This window comes from Ischnura elegans, chromosome 6 (assembly GCF_921293095.1).
Source record: "Ischnura elegans chromosome 6, ioIscEleg1.1, whole genome shotgun sequence".
Lineage (NCBI taxonomy): Eukaryota > Metazoa > Arthropoda > Insecta > Odonata > Coenagrionidae > Ischnura > Ischnura elegans.
The window spans coordinates 51,521,227-51,540,453 of NC_060251.1; the positions used below are offsets into that span (position 1 = coordinate 51,521,227).

The following is a 19,227-nucleotide window of genomic DNA, read 5'->3' on the forward strand; positions in this document are numbered from 1 at the left end:
ATAGCCAAATTTGCTTACAAGTGCAGGAATGAGTTGAAAATGTAAGTGCTCACAAATTATCTTAATATTAGCAGACTTATGACAAGTCCAAATGTACCTCTAATGCCAATCAGATCTAAAAGAATAGCCTTCCTTTTCATTTCCACACTGCATAGGATTGGGCTCAAATTTTGCTGCAGCTGTGATTAGGCCACTTTTATGTAAATCAGTGTCTTCAGCTGCAAATCAGCCACCACAGTTATTTATCCTTATAAGTTAATTTACAGTACAAGGGAAATTTTAAGTTCACTCACAATAGGTAATACTGAATATTTCAACTTTTGACAATTAATCTAATTTCAGTATTCCCTGAGCACATTAAGTGTCCAAAATTTTAGTCAAACCCATAAAAAGGTCCCAAATAACAATTCATATTTGTCTGACAACAGTTTTTTTTAAACCTGCAAGTGCTAATACGCTATAACAAATTGTGTTTGCACTTTGTTAGATATCAAATGGAAAGCATAAAGAATAGTTTTGTGCTCCTCGAGTCCTACAGCCTCTGAGAGGGTGTTGCAAGTTTTGACAAAAACACTCAAGGTAATTTATAACTGGAAAAGTAGCACTTTAAAAACATGTGCATAAACTGCAGATGCTAGGTTATAACATGATTATACAAAATTCTCAAAAGTCTCCTTAACATCTCAGCTCCACTTAAGTCTGTCTTGCAAATAGCTTATTCCCATCATAAAAATCACATTTTAAAAGTAAAAACCTCATTAATACCATAAGTAATAAACATATTTATCAATTAACCATAAAACTTCGGATTTCCTTCATAGTTATTTTTATCCTCTTCTGTATTTCACTGTAGGCCACACACTCCTTTGAAGGATTAGTTTTGTAAAGGTCTTATGAAAATGTATTCACAAGATTTTCTGACCATACACCAATGGTGAGAGCTGTAAGGAAAGCTTATCAATAATGGAATATAATATGAACACCAATTGAATACTCCAGGAACATTTTCCAGCATCAAGTGGAGTATTGTAGTTGGCATTGAACCCCTATCTTTAGAATTTAAATACCACTGCTGGAAATAACTTTTTATGTATTGAAATAAATAACAATGTCAAACAGAATCAATCAGGTACAATTCATAAAGAGAGCAGCACACCATAACTCGATTCATTCCTAGAACACATCCCACAGGCCACATTTAAAGAAAAGTTATTTATGGCTTTGACTTCTTGACTCCTTAAAGAAAATACATACTTTACACACTCACTTAGTCATAATTTGTCATCATATGACTATGGATGTCCATTAATAACAGTTTTTTTTTCCAAAACAATTAACTTATATCACAGTTAATTCAATACAACAAATAGTTTTTGGAATTATACATGAAAGCACATTCCATTGCACCTCTCTTACCTTTTTATTGTAGCTCTAGTGTCACCTAACCAATGCATTTTCTTATTAAGATAATGACAGTAATAATAGAGGGCCAATCTGAAAGGCAATGAGGCAGCTTCAAATATTTCACTTAAAAATGTTTGTCAAGGTTTGAATAATCCGGCAGTTTCTTTCAGGAGGTTACCAACAACTATTGCATTTAATTTTAAAATGCAACAATGCATCCTACTATACTTCAAGGTGAAACTGAGCTACTTATTAAAATGTTGATGACAGAGCTGACAGCATTTTTAAACTATTTTACATTTACCTTCATGGACCAAAGGTTTTTTCATATAAATATTGTACAAACTTAACCAAACCTAAAATTTCTTTTGGCGATAGCATTTTATAGTTTTCTGTGCCTGTCACCCAGCAAAGATTACTCAAACCTTTCCCTTTATTACTGGTTCATCAATCAATTTCAATATCCCATGCACTCACTCAAATGCAATCATTGGTTCATTTAAATGTCAGGCTAGAGCTTGAAACAAGAACCATTTTCTCCAGAAATTTAGTCGCTCATATGATAACATGTTAGTAATTGAAAAATAATTTGATCGTAAAGGTGCAATTATTTTGATTGCGTTAGATTTTTATGGCAAGCGAAAATAGAGACCACATATTCTTGTTTAATATCTGTACATAATAATAGAAGCTCAACTGTAAGAAACAAGAAATAAACCAATGATGACAAACATGCTTTCTTATAACAAACACACATTCAAAATTTAATTACCACCATTCAATCTCACACAAATGTCCAGAAATAGCAGGCATCATGTACACATACTTTACATGTGAACCGATTCTCATTGATTTCTCTCAATTGATGCCGCCAACAACATGTAAATTTTAATGAGCAGGCCTTGGAACACAAATCATGAGAGCAAACCATATAAAAAAACAGGTGAGGGTGACACTTTTCATCAGTATTCTACAAATTACACAAAGGAATGTTGCCTGAGTGAACATCAGCAGGAGTCAGGCATCACTCCCCTATGATAGTAAATTTTAACTAATTGCTTGACCTCATAAGCAATTATTCTTGGATTGTCATCAGCCCCTGCACAGCCAAATACCCTCACACAAAATGGTGACAAAAATTTGCAGCAGGGCCTAATTAACTTTATCTTATATCTTGGCACCTTCAACCCCTGCCAAAGTCTTTTATAGAGCTATACGTACTTTTTTGAGTCATGTAGCTACCTTCACTTTACCATAGTTTGGTTCTCACAGAACCTACGGCGGCCATTGTCAGTTACTCCTACATTTTATTCACTTTTAATCCACATGCATTCACCAGCTCAGACATCATAAACGCTCCTCCCCCATTTTGTACCTGTCTTCAATATCCAACCATTTCACCATTGTCCCTAATTTGCACAGCTGGGAACAGGCTCTGAAGCTCAACATGGAATTGAATAGAGTTGCAGTGCATTTGAAAGCAAATTAACATTCAAACTAGATTAATGCAAAAGGCCATAATATACTGAATGAACCCATGATAAAGCAACATTTTATCCAGCAGAGCAAAAAAAAAATCACAACACGGACAAAGAAGTCAACATTGATTTCCAAATTCAAACAGAGAAAATAAAGACCTCATTCAAAACTGAGCAGATGGACCAATCCGATTGCCTTCTGGCCACATGATTCTCGAGTATACTTCAGAACCTAAAATTGGACTTAAAAGATATTATTACCTATCCAATGCATAGAGTATACTAGTCAAGCTTATGAAGCCAATAAGCCATCAGAAGCAAAATTAGACTAACTGTATGTTTGTGAATGATAAAAATATGCAATAGCACAACATAAAAGGGGTAGTCTTTGGTAAAGTAAAGTAGGAAATTCCAAGACACGCTGACCACAGTGCTTCAGATTAACCACAGTTTAATTCATGAGACACCCTTAGAGTTGCTGCATCTTCATTGAACACATGACTGGTGCAGTGCAGAGGGGAAAAGACCATAACAGAAAAAACAAACAATAAACACTCAAAAATTCAAGCTGTGCTCCAAATATGTTCAGTAAGAGAATTAATATTCCAATGATATATATAATCTTGGATGGTTTAAAAAAATTTTTTGGGAGACAATAAAATAATCAACTTATCCAAATTTAATCAAGTTTAATTTTATCCATTTTGTGATGAAAACGTAAAGAACAAAGACAACCAACATCCTAACGGATGTGTAAAAGCACTATTAAATAATATCAGGAATGGGCAATTCTAACATAGTACATATATCACAGTTTAGAAAAAACATAATGTCCTTTTTACCCCTTACCCCCATAATTAAATAAATGTAAATTAGATTTCAGTTGATTTAGAACATACACTACTTAGTAGGTACTTGTTCTTTTCATGAATAAAAAATATTATATGATTTGGATAGTTACGAGAACAAAATAAAAAAATTATAAAGTGTAATCAATATTTAAACCAATAACAAACTTATCTAAAAATGTAGAAATAACTAACAACAGACTGGCTTCCCCTGCAGATAGAATTTCAACTCAAAGCTTGATAGCAGTGATCATTTGCATTAAAATAAAATATATATTGAGCTACTTGCTGTAGAAAAGGCAGTTTTTCTCTAGCTGGAAAGCACTATTGGATATTGTTCAACTAAAATTCTCAACAGATTGGTTGGAGTAGTTGGTTATAACAAAAAATAGCAAATAATTTGAAATATAAGGCACTACAATTTCACTTTTTGTAGATAAAATATCTATTGTGCTAGCAGGATATGTATTTGTGGTTAACTAAAGGTGCAGCCATATAGAACCATAGCTTATAAGGTCAGATTTTCATGCTACAGACATCTACTGGAATATGAAATTAAAGAGAACTGCAAGAACAGAAAAATAAAGAAGGTATTTGAGAGTAATTTAGAAAATAAGGCTTCCCCATAATAAAAATTGAGCTGCCAAAATGAGCCTTGTTGAGCCATATTGTCCCAACCCACAAAAAAATGCAAAATCACATTTGAAGCTCACCATTGCAGTAATCATCTTTAACAACAAAATAATAGATGACACTGCAATTTTGCTTCTCTGACTTCACCCACATTGTGCCACACACCCTTTTCATTGAAAAGTTGTGGGTCACTGGGAACTTGAGGGGAGACACTCGCATCCCCCTCGGGGGAGGAAGGTTCAACAACCAGAGGAGAATTCGCTCATCTTCCATAGAAGCTGTGTAGATGATGGCATTCCTCAAAACCATCACACTTCATTCACTCATTGCATCACTTATTCTCATGTATTCATCCACATTTTCATACAGCTGTTGGTTTGTCCGCTTAGATGTAGGAGTAAGGGCCATCAGTGAGGGCGCTACAGAGCAGGAGTCAGGAGTTATCATCCTTGCCCCTGGTTCCTCGATTTGGTTTGTACTCAAGTCCAGGGTCAAACTGCATCAGGACAAATACCTGGAAAAATCAAAGTTCTTTTTCATACAGTTATCTGAGTACAGATGGGAATCCAACTGCCTTTTTTCCTAAAAAGTATGTTAACAAATGAAAGTGAGTTTTAGCTTTGGAGTCTCTGTATTGATGATCCTTAAGGACAGTGGACCCTTGCTTTATGAGATTAATCTGTTTTGGAGGATAGATGTTTTATATCAAATTCAATCATTAGTATAATCAGCATCATTTCCAAACGAGAAATTAATTCAAAGAGCATTGGCTCATGTAATTTTTTTTCTGTTTAAAAACTTTATTTCATAAACAAGCATGGCATAAAATAACATAATTGATGATATAGCGTCAGTGGAGACAAATTCAGCAAAATTTGAAAGTTTGAAAAGAGCACAAAAAATTTGCTAGGATCGTATTCTGAATCCATCATTACGTTGCACTCATCGTAAAGTGGGGGTCTCCCGTGAATCAAAGCTCCTTATGAGTTCAAACAGTGATCTGAAGATTCCATTGGAACCTATCGAATATGCAGACTTATGTCTCAACCCATATCCTTCTAGGTAGAAATGAGGCGTGAACTCAAAACCTTGATTAAATTCCATCAAATCCATGATTTAGATGAGATTAAAATGAATCAATGATAACGAGATGCAACCAATGCCTACCTCCAACCTTTTTCCAGATGACCATTACTAGAGAAGCGTGTAAGCCTAGACCAAAAAATGCATGCAACTCATGTATATCATACATATAACATCATGTTGTCCACAACCCAAGGAATTAATTTCATCCATTTAGTTTTTTTGCGAAAAAGGAGGTACATATTATGAAAAAAATAAGGTACACGAAAAAAATAACACGAGAATAACTTAAGAAATAGGTAGATGGAAGACAATCACTTGGAGAAGGCATTAAAATATGATGCAACACATTTCCCACATAGTCAACACATTTCACACACAGTCATTTCAGCAGCTCTTCATTTTTCGTAGAAAAATATGTAGTTTTAGTATTTACAGGATACTTGACAAGTAATTACAAAATGCTGAGTATTATTAAGGCATGCACAGCGCCATGGATGGAGCATGGCAAGTCAGAAAATGAGAGTGGCCTTAAGAACAGTCTTAGAATTGCTAAAGTGGCATATTAAAGATAGCCTTGAAAACCAGGAAAAGTAAAAAAGAAGAGCAAAACCAATAATGAGTGCTAATGTCATACTTGGTATAACAAGAAGGCTTTTCATATCTTCACAAACCCGCAAGTAAATTAAAATTCCTTGATGCTCCTTCCATTTTCCTCCACTCCTGCTCTCCTTTCCCTACCCTCCAGTCGAGGTCATTCAAAAACTTAACGCCATTAAAACAGCACACCACTTCTGAACAAACAGTTTAAGGAATCTAGTTCACAGCAACTCCTTGAGAAATGTGTTGACAGATAGAAAATCAGAGAAGACTGGACAGAAAGAGATTTATAAGCACAAATGTTTTGCACTTGTTCAATAACATTATCAACAACTATAAGAGCCTCTCACTATGTCTTGTATCTATTACATTACAGATAGGAGAAGAATCGCAACGTATGCCAACAGTTGCACCAGAGGTAAGGCAAATGGAAATAGATCTCTCATTGGCTTCTTAAAAATACAGTTGAGGATCTCAAATCCAGAAAGCTTGGGACCAAAGGGCTTCTGGATTTCTGGTCTTCATAGTATATTTAGTAAATTAATTAATTTATACAGGTGCTCAGGCTCTTGTACTTGATATTTGATATCCTTATGTGTCCCTGACAAGGTTCTTAGCGTATGTCCATAGTATGTGCTAAATTCCTACTCATCCCAGAACAAGGCTTGGAGAGTGGTGCCATGAGGTGGCAAGTCAAAACACTACGCAAAGGAATTTTCAAATGTTCTGGATTTCGGGTATTCCGGGTTTCGGGATTCCGGATTTGAGGTCCTCAACTGTAATCTATGTACTTGATGAGGACATTTGTAAAATTATTACCTTAAAATTAAAATGATATGCAGATACATTGATCAGTTTATAATCAGCAACACTTCCATAAGTCCGGATTGAGTCTCTATATACTATTTCTCTGCCCCAACTTACCCTCTAAGTTGTTTTCTGAGACTTGGAAGAATTCAAAAGACTAGGCTATCAGCTCTCAGAATAACATTCAATTTGATTCAAGAATGCAGCAGCAGATGAGCACTAGGTTAACTTTTGTTTTACCTTGCTCTCTCACAAACATGAAATTTATTTCGCATTTATTGAATATTTTTCTTAAGCCATTTTAGGTAATCTCAGTCTGTGAGATTAGCCTTGAGCTTTGTCACTGAGTCTCACAAAATTTGCTAAAGGAGAAATAGAGTATGCACATGAACTGACTATGCTAGAGGCTCAAGCTATACGTAATGTGTAGAGATCTGTGAAATTTGTGAGATGTGATATCATGAAATAAAGTGAAATACCGTATGTCTCTGAATATAGTCCCCCCCCTAATTTTGAGGCTTCAGCTTTGGGAAAATTTTAAGAAATGTGTTTGAATATAGTCCCCCCTTCACTTTTACCAAGGGTATTTTTGGAAAAAAAGGGGGGACTATATTCAGACAAATACGGTACATATCGAAAAATCAGAGAATAAAATGAAATTTCACCTTTTCACGAACTTTACATGAATAGGCGAAAAAATCTCAGGTAATGAGACATAATCGATTAAAGACTAAGACTTCATTGTTTAATGCTGCTGAGGTTCATTCGCTGTATCTCATTAAGATTCAAAGGTCAAAGGTTCATTGGCTTGTTTTGTCTCGTGCATGTTGCATTTGCGCAGGGATGCTGACTTACAAAAAATATTGGGGGGGCCCAAACCAGGGATCTTGCACATGGAAATTTTATAAGTAGTAAGTTTTAAGTTTTTTTAAGCACTTTAGAAGAGTCATATGATCAAAATTAGAACCCTAATAACTCAAATCTCGATATCTGGACACTTCGGGGAAAATCGACAAGCCTGACACATTTTTTCCTCACACCCATAATGAATTTTTGAGGGGGCTCCGGCCCCCATCGGCTCCATGGAGTCGGTGCCACTGTATTTGCGTGACATCGCACAATGTATTGTTGTCTCCGCCGGAATTTGCCGTTCAACAGCCTCTTTCTTCGATTCACATTTATCAATCCTAAAATTCCTGGCAATATCTAGAACAACCTGCTTTCTCTCTTGAAGAATTATTTATTCTGAATCAATAATGTGCTGAATGAAATTTAATACGGCCGTTTGAGATCGGAAATTTAAGGCCACTTTCAGACGGGTTGTCATAGTTATCACTTTTAAATAATCATAGGTCTCTAATGATGTCTTCACAGTGCTGCATTGAAGCCACTTTCAGACGAAATGAATTTTTACTGGCTGCTGTTAACGGCACGGCACCGTGATATTCAGGTCACTTTCAGATGAGATGACACTCTAGATTTCAAGGCGTCGTGCCGTGAACGGCAGCCGGCTAAAAGTCGTCTAGTCTGAAAGCGGCGTAAGCTAACCCACAGGGTACGTGTCAGTACCGAGCAGTAATTCCAGTAACTAAACACGATACAGTAGACAGCGTTATTGGGTAATTGTTGGAGGAAAACCTTTAGTGTGGGCCTAATGTGACAATTTTGCAGACTCAAACACAGCCGCTGGCCGGGAACAGAAGTGCTAGCACTTCAGGGAAGGAACAGAAAAGATGAAGAGAGAAGGATGCTCCTTATCAGCATACGGATCGTCAGATATTCCGCACTCCACTGACATTGAATGGAAAAAAAAAACATTTTGACACCCCTGCAGTTCAAGTTCCTTTGTTTCCAATTGTGTTTAGTTATGCATGCTTCTTACACTGCCTTTCCAGACCGATTGGCAACAGCTACAAACAATACTAAGCAATTTTGTTGAATCTACCTGCTACCTACATTACCTCCCTACCTGGGTGAGAGGTATCAAAAGGGAGCCCACGACAAGAAACATTTTTGCCAAAATGTAAGTTATACATTACTCATGGTTATGTGCAAAAATTGTAACATTATAAAAACACCAGCAAGATTTTCCATAACACCAACATTATGTAGTTTTAAAGTGAAATTAAGCAAAAAATAAAACCACTTCCACGGGCCTCTAGGAATGCGACCTAATTTTTCCTGACGCAATGGCTTGCCGAAGGGTTTTCTAACCTACTGGATAGAGGAGATGTTAGATTCAAAACACATCCTGTATCATTCGACTGCAAGCTGCCGCAGAATCAGGACGTGCATTCCCGGGTTTATGTAACACGTTGTTCTGTGCAGCAATGGTACCCTATTAAACTTTGCGTTTCACTTGGGACATCTACCACCGAAATATTTCCATTAATTCGGCAGGCCTTTGGGAGTAATTGCTCATTCAAATCACAAGTTTTCTGATGACATAAGTCATTCATGGAAGGCTGAGAGGAGATCACCAAAAAATCTCACAGTGGATGACCATCAATCTCAAATCCATGGGTCAAACCAGGATGAAAACCATGCTCATTGTCTTCTTTGACGTCAGAGGTATTTGTACCATGAATTAGCTGCGTGTACCACCACGAATTTGTACCTACCAGGACCACAGTGAACTCAGGTTTCTACTTGGAAGAGCTCTAAAGACCGAAAAGGAGGGTCGCACACTGCCGAAGAGACATCAACATCACGTAGAAAGTTCATAACAACAATACATAAGGCCTTATAATCCATTTAAAAATCAGAGAAGTGAGATGAAAAAATCCAGCAATCTACATACTTATTGAAATTTTATAGTCACAACCTCTATTATTGCTGAGACACTGAAAATTTCGAAGTAAATCAGGAAACAAAATTACAATATAGAGATTTCATACGGACTCAAAGGAAATAGTATAGCTAGCAAGAGGCTAGAAACAAGGTTCATTGTAATTAATTTTAACAGCATACAATTCCAACCACCCTTCATTACACATTAAAAAAAGTACAAAACATGATTTAACACTTGCATAATACTCACACAATTTCCCCATTCATAAAATTCTGTACACAAAGTAGTTTCCCCTGTAGTTACAGCAGACTCCCGATTATCCGGCTGGGGTATATCTGTACTTCAGATTATCCGTACATGATTTTCACTCTCGCTCAATATTTTCTGCGATCTTTATTAAAAAATAAAATTGGTCGCAAAATCACCGGAATTACTGCATAAATGCTAGGATACACCGAGCTTATTATTTCCTGCTAGAATCCACTTTATAAAACGGAAGCGATCGCACGCTAGTTGCATTCACGGGAGCACCGTGTTCATGTTTTCCAAGCTTTGAAGTGCGCGACCGCGCTCCTTGATCACTCATACACATCCCACAGCAGTTGCAGCCCGAGCAACTTGTGCAAGAGGTGACTACATGGCGTGGTGCCTGACAGTGTAGTTTCCGACTTTGAGGAGTGGTTTTGAAGTATTCGTACAAACCACTTTTCTGCATCCGTGATCACACAGCCACTGGTGTGTGGTTTTCGAAACCAGGGCTTACATGGACAATTAATAATACGAGTACAACCATGTTATCGTCGCTAAAAAGATCACAAACTGGCAAAGAAAGCTCTAAATGAAACTGGGATGCACTCTAAAATAACAGAATAACTGCATAAATAATAATATATTGTTTGTTTTAAGTAAATTATGAGCATTACAAGACATTTAAGTGAAAGTTTGGGTTCTCCGTGTTTTCTGACTATTCGTGCCTCTCCCCATCATTAGCCTAGATAATAGGGAGTGTGATGTACTTATAAATTTGAGGAATCCTGGTTTAAGTGATGGTTATGGCAAATGATTAAAGTCTGAGTTAAATTTTCACCCATTGTAAGCATTTGTTGTTGACTTATAAAGATTCACCTATGGCTATCCATTGCTTCTTAAAGGTTTCCCAATAAAATACACCCATGCCTCGTATAGCGCAATTTCGATACAGCACAAATTCATTCCTCGGGGAAACATCGCAACACAGTGTAGCCTAATCAAAAAACTTTGACGCTCTCATGATAAAACGTGAACTGCACTAAGTACACACGAAATTGCTATCATTTTACAAATATTAATAGTATTACTTGCCTCAAATTTTCTTTTTTGTTTGTTTTTTAATTGAAATCCATTGCTGTGCAATGGCCAAAAGTATTACTCGTCATTGGGTCCAGATAGCTGGCCTACTGATATAATTTATCTCGTCTCCTTAACAGAATGACAATACTTAATTTAGATCATATATTAAGTGTGGAGCTAGTGGAAATGATTTTCTTTTATGTAATACGGTTTGAGACATAATTTTTGCCATCATAGGTTATCGGGCGATTGACTTTCAGGTAGAGGGTCAATGCTAAAGCCTTCAAGGTCATCAGTATTCATGGGGGAGGAATGGAGCGGCGGCCGAGTTGTGTATGAATAGCATCAAAACATAAAAGGGTCCGCTATAGAGTCTCAAACACAATGGCTTCATTCCCTCCCAGCAGTTGTAGGCCCTCTGCCTCTCAGGAATACAGTGCAACAGTTGCCCAGCAGTAGATGATTTTGATAGAGCCATACAGAGTGAAAACCAAGAGAACAATAGCAAAATAGGAATGCAGGTAGAAAAATGAAGAAGTTATCAAGAAACACCATAAACCTAGAAGAGAAATTGAAAGAGGTCAATTGCTTTGAAAATGGAGAGTGTCAAAGCGATATTGCATGGAAGTTTAAACTCACGATACCTTATTCTGAATAAAGACGGAGTTATAACATCAGCGACTTCAGCCGCACCAACTTCAACCAAGCGGTCAAGACATACGGAAAGTTCATTGCGAATCTGTACAAAAAGACGAAGGTGTTAATCGCTCCGAGACATTTAGTGAAAGCTCCGGTTGGTTCCAGAATTTTAAACAGCAAGCAGGTATTTTCAGTGCAGCGATATCAGGTGAATCTGCAAGTGTTGATAGCGCAGTCACTGTAACATTTTCTGATGATCTACAAGCTGTGATTGAATGTGGCTCCTTTCCCCCGCAACTAGTTTTTAGTGTTGACGAGACGATATTGTTTCGGAAAAGAATGAATTCTCGTTCATTCATTTTCAGGGAAGGAAAACCTGGGTCAGGTTGTAAGACATTTAAAGACTGTTTCACGTAGCTGCTAATGCCTTGGAGGACTTCAAATTAAAATGATTTATCATTCATAAACTCCGCTAGCTATGAAATGAAAGTAGCATTTTCCGGTCATTTCGATGAGCGACTAAAGGTCCTGGGTGACACAATAGTTGTGTTTAGACTGGTTTGAAAAATTGTCAACTGCCTGCAAGCATTATGAATCCCTGAGATAGCATATGGTAGCCCACCCGCACGACAGGAGGGAATTTCAAAAGCACGTACGAATTTTTTAAAATGTGAATAAAAGTCTTTAAATGCTTGCCTACTATCTTTAAAGATATTTTAAATTATAAAATTTATATAGATAAGTTAATCTAAGGTTATTTATCGGAATATATATGGTTTAGAGGAAATTAGATTCCCAACACCTATGCTACCAGGAACACATCCCTATCTTCCCAACGTTAAAATGCTCTCGTATAACGCAAATTTGTATAACGCAAAGATCTTTCGAAGAGGTCGACCCCAAGGAACGCATCCCTTGCACTGTATGAGCCATGGGTGTACCACTATAAATGGATTTTTTTACAACACAATCCAAAAAAAGTGTTATCTATTTAATGCAAATTAAAATACAAATGGCCAGGTATTATTGATTGTATCCCTTTCAAATTTGCCTAATTATACAAAAATATTATATTTATCCCCATAAAATACTTATCCCCATTTAGCAGTGAAGGCAAAAAAGAACTGTAACATTGTTCATTGGTGATGACGACGTGTTTCACTGGCATTACAGCCAGCTTCTTCAGCTTCACTTCAGACCTGAAGAGGCGGACTGTAATGCCAGCAAACTATGTTGTCATTACAGATGAACATACACATAGATGATCCAGAAAATCAATTCCAATCCAATGAATAATTAATCAAATTACAAATAATTAAGATTCAATTGTATCAGATCAGATAGAGGTTCCTTGAGACAGTGACATAAGTTTTAAAAAGTATGAAGTAGTTTAATTTAAGAATGAGAAGGATCATGATTATGCTTTCTTTAACATACAAAACGAGGTAAATCACTGAGAAAAAGAATTTGAACATCATATCATAAAAGTTAAAAGGAAAAAAGTAAAATACAGGAAAACCTCTTTACATCGTAATGGAGGGGACCAAAATTTGGTCAATTTGATGTATGGAGGTTCACTATAGAGAGGTTTTAGTGATAGGCACCATTTTTTCACATCTGTGGGAAATGAAAGGCAGTACTGTCTTTTAAACCATTATAATTATGTGTTTAAACAAACATGCATGCATTAGTGAGCATACATTTATTATTTAATAAATGATTTAAGTGAAAATTACAGCACATTAAAGGTATATGTATAAGAAAAAAAGTGAAACATTTATTACTGAAAATGTCATTCCATGTACGTAATTGCGGCTCCATTAATGGTCTCTTGTTGTCTTGGTACAATTTGTGGAGGTAGTTAGGCTGTCTCGGGGGTGTCTCCTTGGTATGATAAGTGGAGGTTTTACGATATAAAGAGGTTCACTATAAAGAGGTTTGCCTATAAATTTACATGTAAATCAGACGGGACCATAGGGGTGGTATGAAGTATGGAGGTTTACGATGTAAAGAGGTTCACTACATAGACGTTTTACTGTATAAAGATTAAACTACGAGCATGCACCCTCAAAGCTATATCCAATGAATTTTCATGAAAGGATAAGGCATTTAGGAAAATTAATTTGCTGAGATTTCAGTTGGCAGACAAAATGCCTACCTGATCCGTTGGCAGTAATGAAAAGTCATCCGGTGGATTCGTGATGACATATCGCTTGGAGGAGGCATCACAAGAGGAACTAGTATCACGAAACCTGAAAGAGAACATTATCAAGGGTTACAAAAATTGAGCATTAATGCGATTGCAACGCATTAATTAATACAGACATTGAAAACATTTGCTTGAGGTGCATCTGCTTGGTGAGATTTCGAAACAGCAAGATTAATTAGTAAAAAGGTGCATTCAAGGATCACTGCTACCTCAACGCTAAAGTGATTGAGATTTAGAGTTAAGATATTTTGAAAAAGTAGGAATTGGCACTTAAAGTGAGTGAAATTGTTAAATTATATGTAACAATAATAGCAAATAGTTGGGTTTGAAAAATTGGGTGAACTAACGTGAAAAAGCACTCACAATCAGTGATACAGAAAAACCTAGAGTGAAAGAGTAAATGGAATAAGAGTTTAAGTATCCACTAGATGAGTGCATAGATCTGCATCGAATTGAATTGTTAAAGTTAGTGCCTACAGACTATACAAAAATTTATCATCATCAGCAAAAATGTTGGAAAAATAATCCAATACGAAAGCTAAAAACTGTAAAACTGAAATTTAATTCTATAAGTAAAGCATAAACCGATTCTACAGCATTCTCATTCACTTCATTCCCATAATATAATAATGACTAACATGCAAATACTTCACAAGATGCACAGATTCAATTTAAAATGGATGAATTACTTACAGACTCATAGAAATAAATTCTAAAGTTTCACATTCAGAAATAATTTCTATTTTGATAGTAAATTGGAGTCTACCCTTAACATACTGGTTAACATGCCTGTAGAGCCCAATGCAGAGCATTCCGTAGGATTTCAGTGCAGCCACAAACAAGTCGCCATATTTTCCTGCTTCTCCAAACTGAGCTAAAGGCCCATCGTACAATGAGATCTGTCCAACCCGGCAACGGTCCCGATTAGATAAACTTTCAGGAGTACTGCAAAAAATACAAAAACACATTACTCACATAAACTTAATGATACAATACAAACCACACAAAGTAGAACATTTATTTTGGATGATGTGCAAATTTATGTTCATATTTTTCCTTTATTAATGGCTACAATACTTAAATATCAAACAAGTTTTATTAATTTGATTACAAATACATAAATTATTGGGAGATAGTCCACAACAATTTTTATGAATTTGTATTAATCAAGTACAGGAAAGAGATACATAATATTAAAAGCTGATATTTTGAAACAACATATCTGGAAAAACAAAAGTCAGGGAAAGGCAGTAAATTATGGAAATTTTATAAATTACAGAACTAGGCACATATCTATTGTGATTATTTGTTGGATGTTAGCAAAAACTCTTGCCTACATGAACATATACAGAAAATTAGTTCTTTAAAACTTAGCATGAATATTAAATGAGAATTCAATATTAGTAGAACATATGTATTAGAACAACCACTCATTCATATGCTCCCAAAAAGCAAGGTGTAGTGTCTAACATCATCTTGGGAACTGTACATGGTTATCACTGAAAATTATGATTATTATGTACAATAGAGTCAGAAATGTCAGAATTTTTCATAAGCAAAATAAAAGGGCATATTATAGCACAGGATGGAATACATGTGTGTAGAAATGGTTAAAGGATAGAGAAAAACAATAGGAGCACCAATTTGATTGCCCAAAATCATCAATAGTCATCCAATATATCCATAATAGAGCAATCCAATATCGGCATAAACATCTTTTTAATCACCAATAACCAAAACATATATACATACATATTGTATGAAGTTGCACATATTTACCAGTAGTTTTGTCATGCATAGTTATGAAAAAATCACTTTTACAATGAAACTACAAAAAGATGTCATGATATATCCTGCCCTCACATATTTCTTTTAAAAGACATTTCAAACAAGTCAATTCCATTTTCAGCAATATCAGCATATCTTTGTAAGTAATTATTTCCTGCCTCAGTAGTGGTTCAAAAGAAGAATAAAATATGCATTGCCTTTCCAAAGAACTAAAACAATAGTTTTACATATGATTCCTGTCAGAAAAAATTACACACCAAAGGTAACAAAAGTTTTCTCAGAGGCTAATATGATCCATTAAGGACTTTTAGTCTAGAGATTAATTCACTGCATTTCAAAATCTAAAAGAAATACATTAATTCATTGAATAAAACATACTAGGTACAAATCCTTAAATGAATACAAGTCAATTAAACATTTGTTTTTCCTGTGATTATCTCTCAAAAAGGCTTGACTGAAACTAGTAAATGGGAATATTCAACTAACAGTGAATGTTGAATGTGCCCATTGAGTCAAAATGTTCCACTTATAGCAAACAGAGGTAATTTAATATTAAAAATGTTGGTTTTTTAAAGAGCTAAATAATTTGACTATTCTGATGATAGCAAACAAACACGAACACAAAACTTATAACTTATCATTCCAAAGAAAGAGTGACCCAAGAATGGACACTATAAGTGGTGAGAATTAATGGTACTCCCGTAAAAGATGTTTTAATAGCCGACTAAGAAAAAGTTTTTAAGTTTAAGTAATTTACTGGTCCAGAAAAAATAATAAAAGAGAGATTTATCCTAAGAATCTTCATAATTATCAACTTCAAAGTATCCGTCTGAGAAGGACTCAAGTGTCTCTTTAGTAAGAAATTTGAGCACTTGACCAAATAGAATACAAGAGAAAAATTAATGTTTATACCAAAGCAAAGTAACAACAGCAAAGATTTATATCAAACAGTTTTTTTAATTCTTTAATAAATAAGCACTACTAAACACCTGTAAAATTATTATGAATTAACAACTCAAGTATAGAAGACATGTCAACATCATTGAAGACAATAGATGTATGTACAAAATAATTCGTCTTTATGATGCAGAATTACCTACAGTGTTATTTGCTGCTTGACACTTTCTAAGCAATGCTCCATTGGTATATCCTTGGTTTTAAGGCAATCCTACATCGTTTTAAGTTAGCTATTGACATCATATGTAGAATAGTCAACAAACAACAATGCAGCATTGCCCAAAAACATGGTTATACCATTGCTTTTACTGTGCACTGAATTTGGATCCCATGAGGTGTTTAATTGGGTCTTTTTTCACAATTAATTTATTTCTTTGAAGCCCTATTGTCCATTGTCATCTTCTGTTAGCTAGCAGCCACAACATCACTTGGATAAATAGAAGGTCCTCAATAACTCTAATTTCATTCACGTAACCTCAAAAATACTAAACTTGTGAGGCTAAAAGGTAATCTGAATTTTAGCAATTGGTGGTCGAGCTATGTAGGCTTAAATGACTACCACTCTTTACACAATGAAAAGTAGAGCATAATATGCACTAAGGATGAAAATTAGCACCTGTGCATGTGACTGTGTACAAATTTGCTTGTTTGATGCAGTGCTTTAGACCATAAAATTACATACTTTTAAAAGAGTCAAACGTTAACATATAATCTGCTATTTGAATTTGCGTGCACTAGGTACCTTGTCTGGAATTTCGACTACAGTGCTTCATCAACAAGAAAAAACAGTCGACATTGAAGCTCAATGTTAAACACACTTTTCTTAATGAAAAGAGATATTCATGTATGAAAAACTGTGTTGCAAGGTGCACAGAAGCAAGCTTGGTCCACAGGGAATTCCAACCAAATTTGAGAAAATCAATGACCTCATATGTTGCCTTGAACTATACCAAATAAACCTCCAGGGAACTTCACATCCATCTCTCCTCCCTTTACCAAATTAAAGTTTGTAACCACCCCAGCCATCAGTGCTTGTCATGTCCTTCCCTTCTTTTGATTGCCAACAGCTGGAGGAGGTCCTGCTTTTGGTTGAAGCATAAATTGCTCTCTAGATAAGTGGTGATTTTTGGAGGCAGCCTTTGGGGTTCACTCAGGACTTAAAAAATGTTAACCTTAACGCATTAACTTATTTTGTCGAAAACTGCATCCTAATAAACCTTCAAAGCCACAAATCCTACCACCAAAATAGGACAAAAACGAATGATAAACAGTTAAAATTCATGCATAAAATATTCACAGAACATAATAAATTGTACAATAGTTCTATTCTGATACCGGTCAATTTATTTATACGAATAGTAAAAGGAAATTAATGAAAATTTATATCAAATGATTTCAGAAAATAGCAAAACAACATAAAATATTTCAGATTTTCTCATTTTCTCAGTAGATACTATACAGATAGGCTTCCTAGGATTGCATCCAGGTTAATTGAGCCATCTCTCACATGTTTCTGCAGCTAACTTTGCAGCATCTTTTAGCTGCTGAAACATGTAATTGATGACTCAACTTGCCTCAAATCTGCACAGCAGAATTTTATACAGTAAAACCTTATTAATTTGAAACTGAAGGGACCTAAAAAATGAACTTCAAATTATGCGGGTTCGAATTAAGCATACTTTATGGGAATAATAGAGCAAATATTAAGAAATTTCAAGAAAATTTTGGGTGGTTTTTATTATATGAGGGTGGTTTTTTTTCAACTTCTGATCGCTCAGCAAAAACACCATATAAGCGACAGGCAGGTACTGAGAGGATAGGGCAACTGAGCATCCAACGCACCACAAGTTATTTCTGACCATAAGTTGTTAGTTTTAGGTTAGCGGCAATCTCATTACCTACACTGCCTTAATTGATTCTCCTGCCAAGTGTTCACTGTGGAGCGACAACCAGAAAACTCACCGAGTGGCTTCAGCATTGACATGTTTTGACCTTTCTGCCGATATAAGAGAAATTTTTTAATGCACTGTGGCTAGAGTGTGAAACAGTGTCAAGCATTACACCCATTCCCATTCAAATCACAAGAGGAGACATCCTAACTTCTGGAAGTGTTCTGATCCATGACAAGGCCTGTTGTCTCAGCACTGATGTAGCCCAAATGCTCCTTGAGCAATTTCAAAGGAACATTATTGATCAACTGCTGTGCAATGCCAACCTAGTGCCGCGTGACTTTCATTTTTACGCTGAAATGAAGATGTGGCTCGAAGGGAAGCATTTTCAAATGGAAGATGAGCTTCATAACAAAGGCAAAATAGAGTGGAACCTCGTTAAAGCGAGTACGGGCTATAGCGACACCCCCGTTATTACGAGAGATAGCCGATGCACCGTCAATTGACCCCATAATAAGCGTGTTAAAAAATTCGTTTTTACGAGACCCTTTCGGTGTTGGCTCTCGCCATAGCGAGGGTTTCACCGCCGGAAGACTTTCATCAAGACTCCATAACCTCTGTAATTGCTAGCGATCTGTTAGAAATGAAGTTAATGGAGTGCTCAGTCTCAAATGTACGTGGTAAACTGTCGTTCGATAAATATAATGATTGACGAAACAATGCTTTGCATGATTTTTATTCAGTGCGGTGCTTATAAATTGTTTGAATAGTT

The 19,227-nt window shown here is 35.8% G+C and overlaps 1 protein-coding gene across 43 annotated transcripts in view; it reads right to left on the reverse strand.

Moving 5' to 3' along the window:
- Positions 1-1,073: 1,073 nt before the first annotated feature.
- LOC124160665 (calcium-activated potassium channel slowpoke) overlaps positions 1,074-19,227 on the reverse strand; it is a 364,836-nt gene continuing 346,682 nt past the window's right edge. For 32 of the 43 annotated variants that reach the window (XM_046536608.1, XM_046536598.1, XM_046536620.1 and 29 more), the window contains 3 exons: positions 14,599-14,766; positions 13,771-13,864; positions 1,074-4,877 (listed from right to left, as the gene is read on the reverse strand). In XM_046536608.1, coding sequence (XP_046392564.1) covers positions 4,797-4,877; positions 13,771-13,864; positions 14,599-14,766 — 343 coding nt within the window. In that variant the 3' untranslated portion in view covers positions 1,074-4,796. The remainder of the gene's footprint in view (positions 4,878-13,770; positions 13,865-14,598; positions 14,767-19,227) is intronic. The other 11 variants (XM_046536630.1, XM_046536624.1, XM_046536631.1 and 8 more) reach the window with 1 other exon arrangement.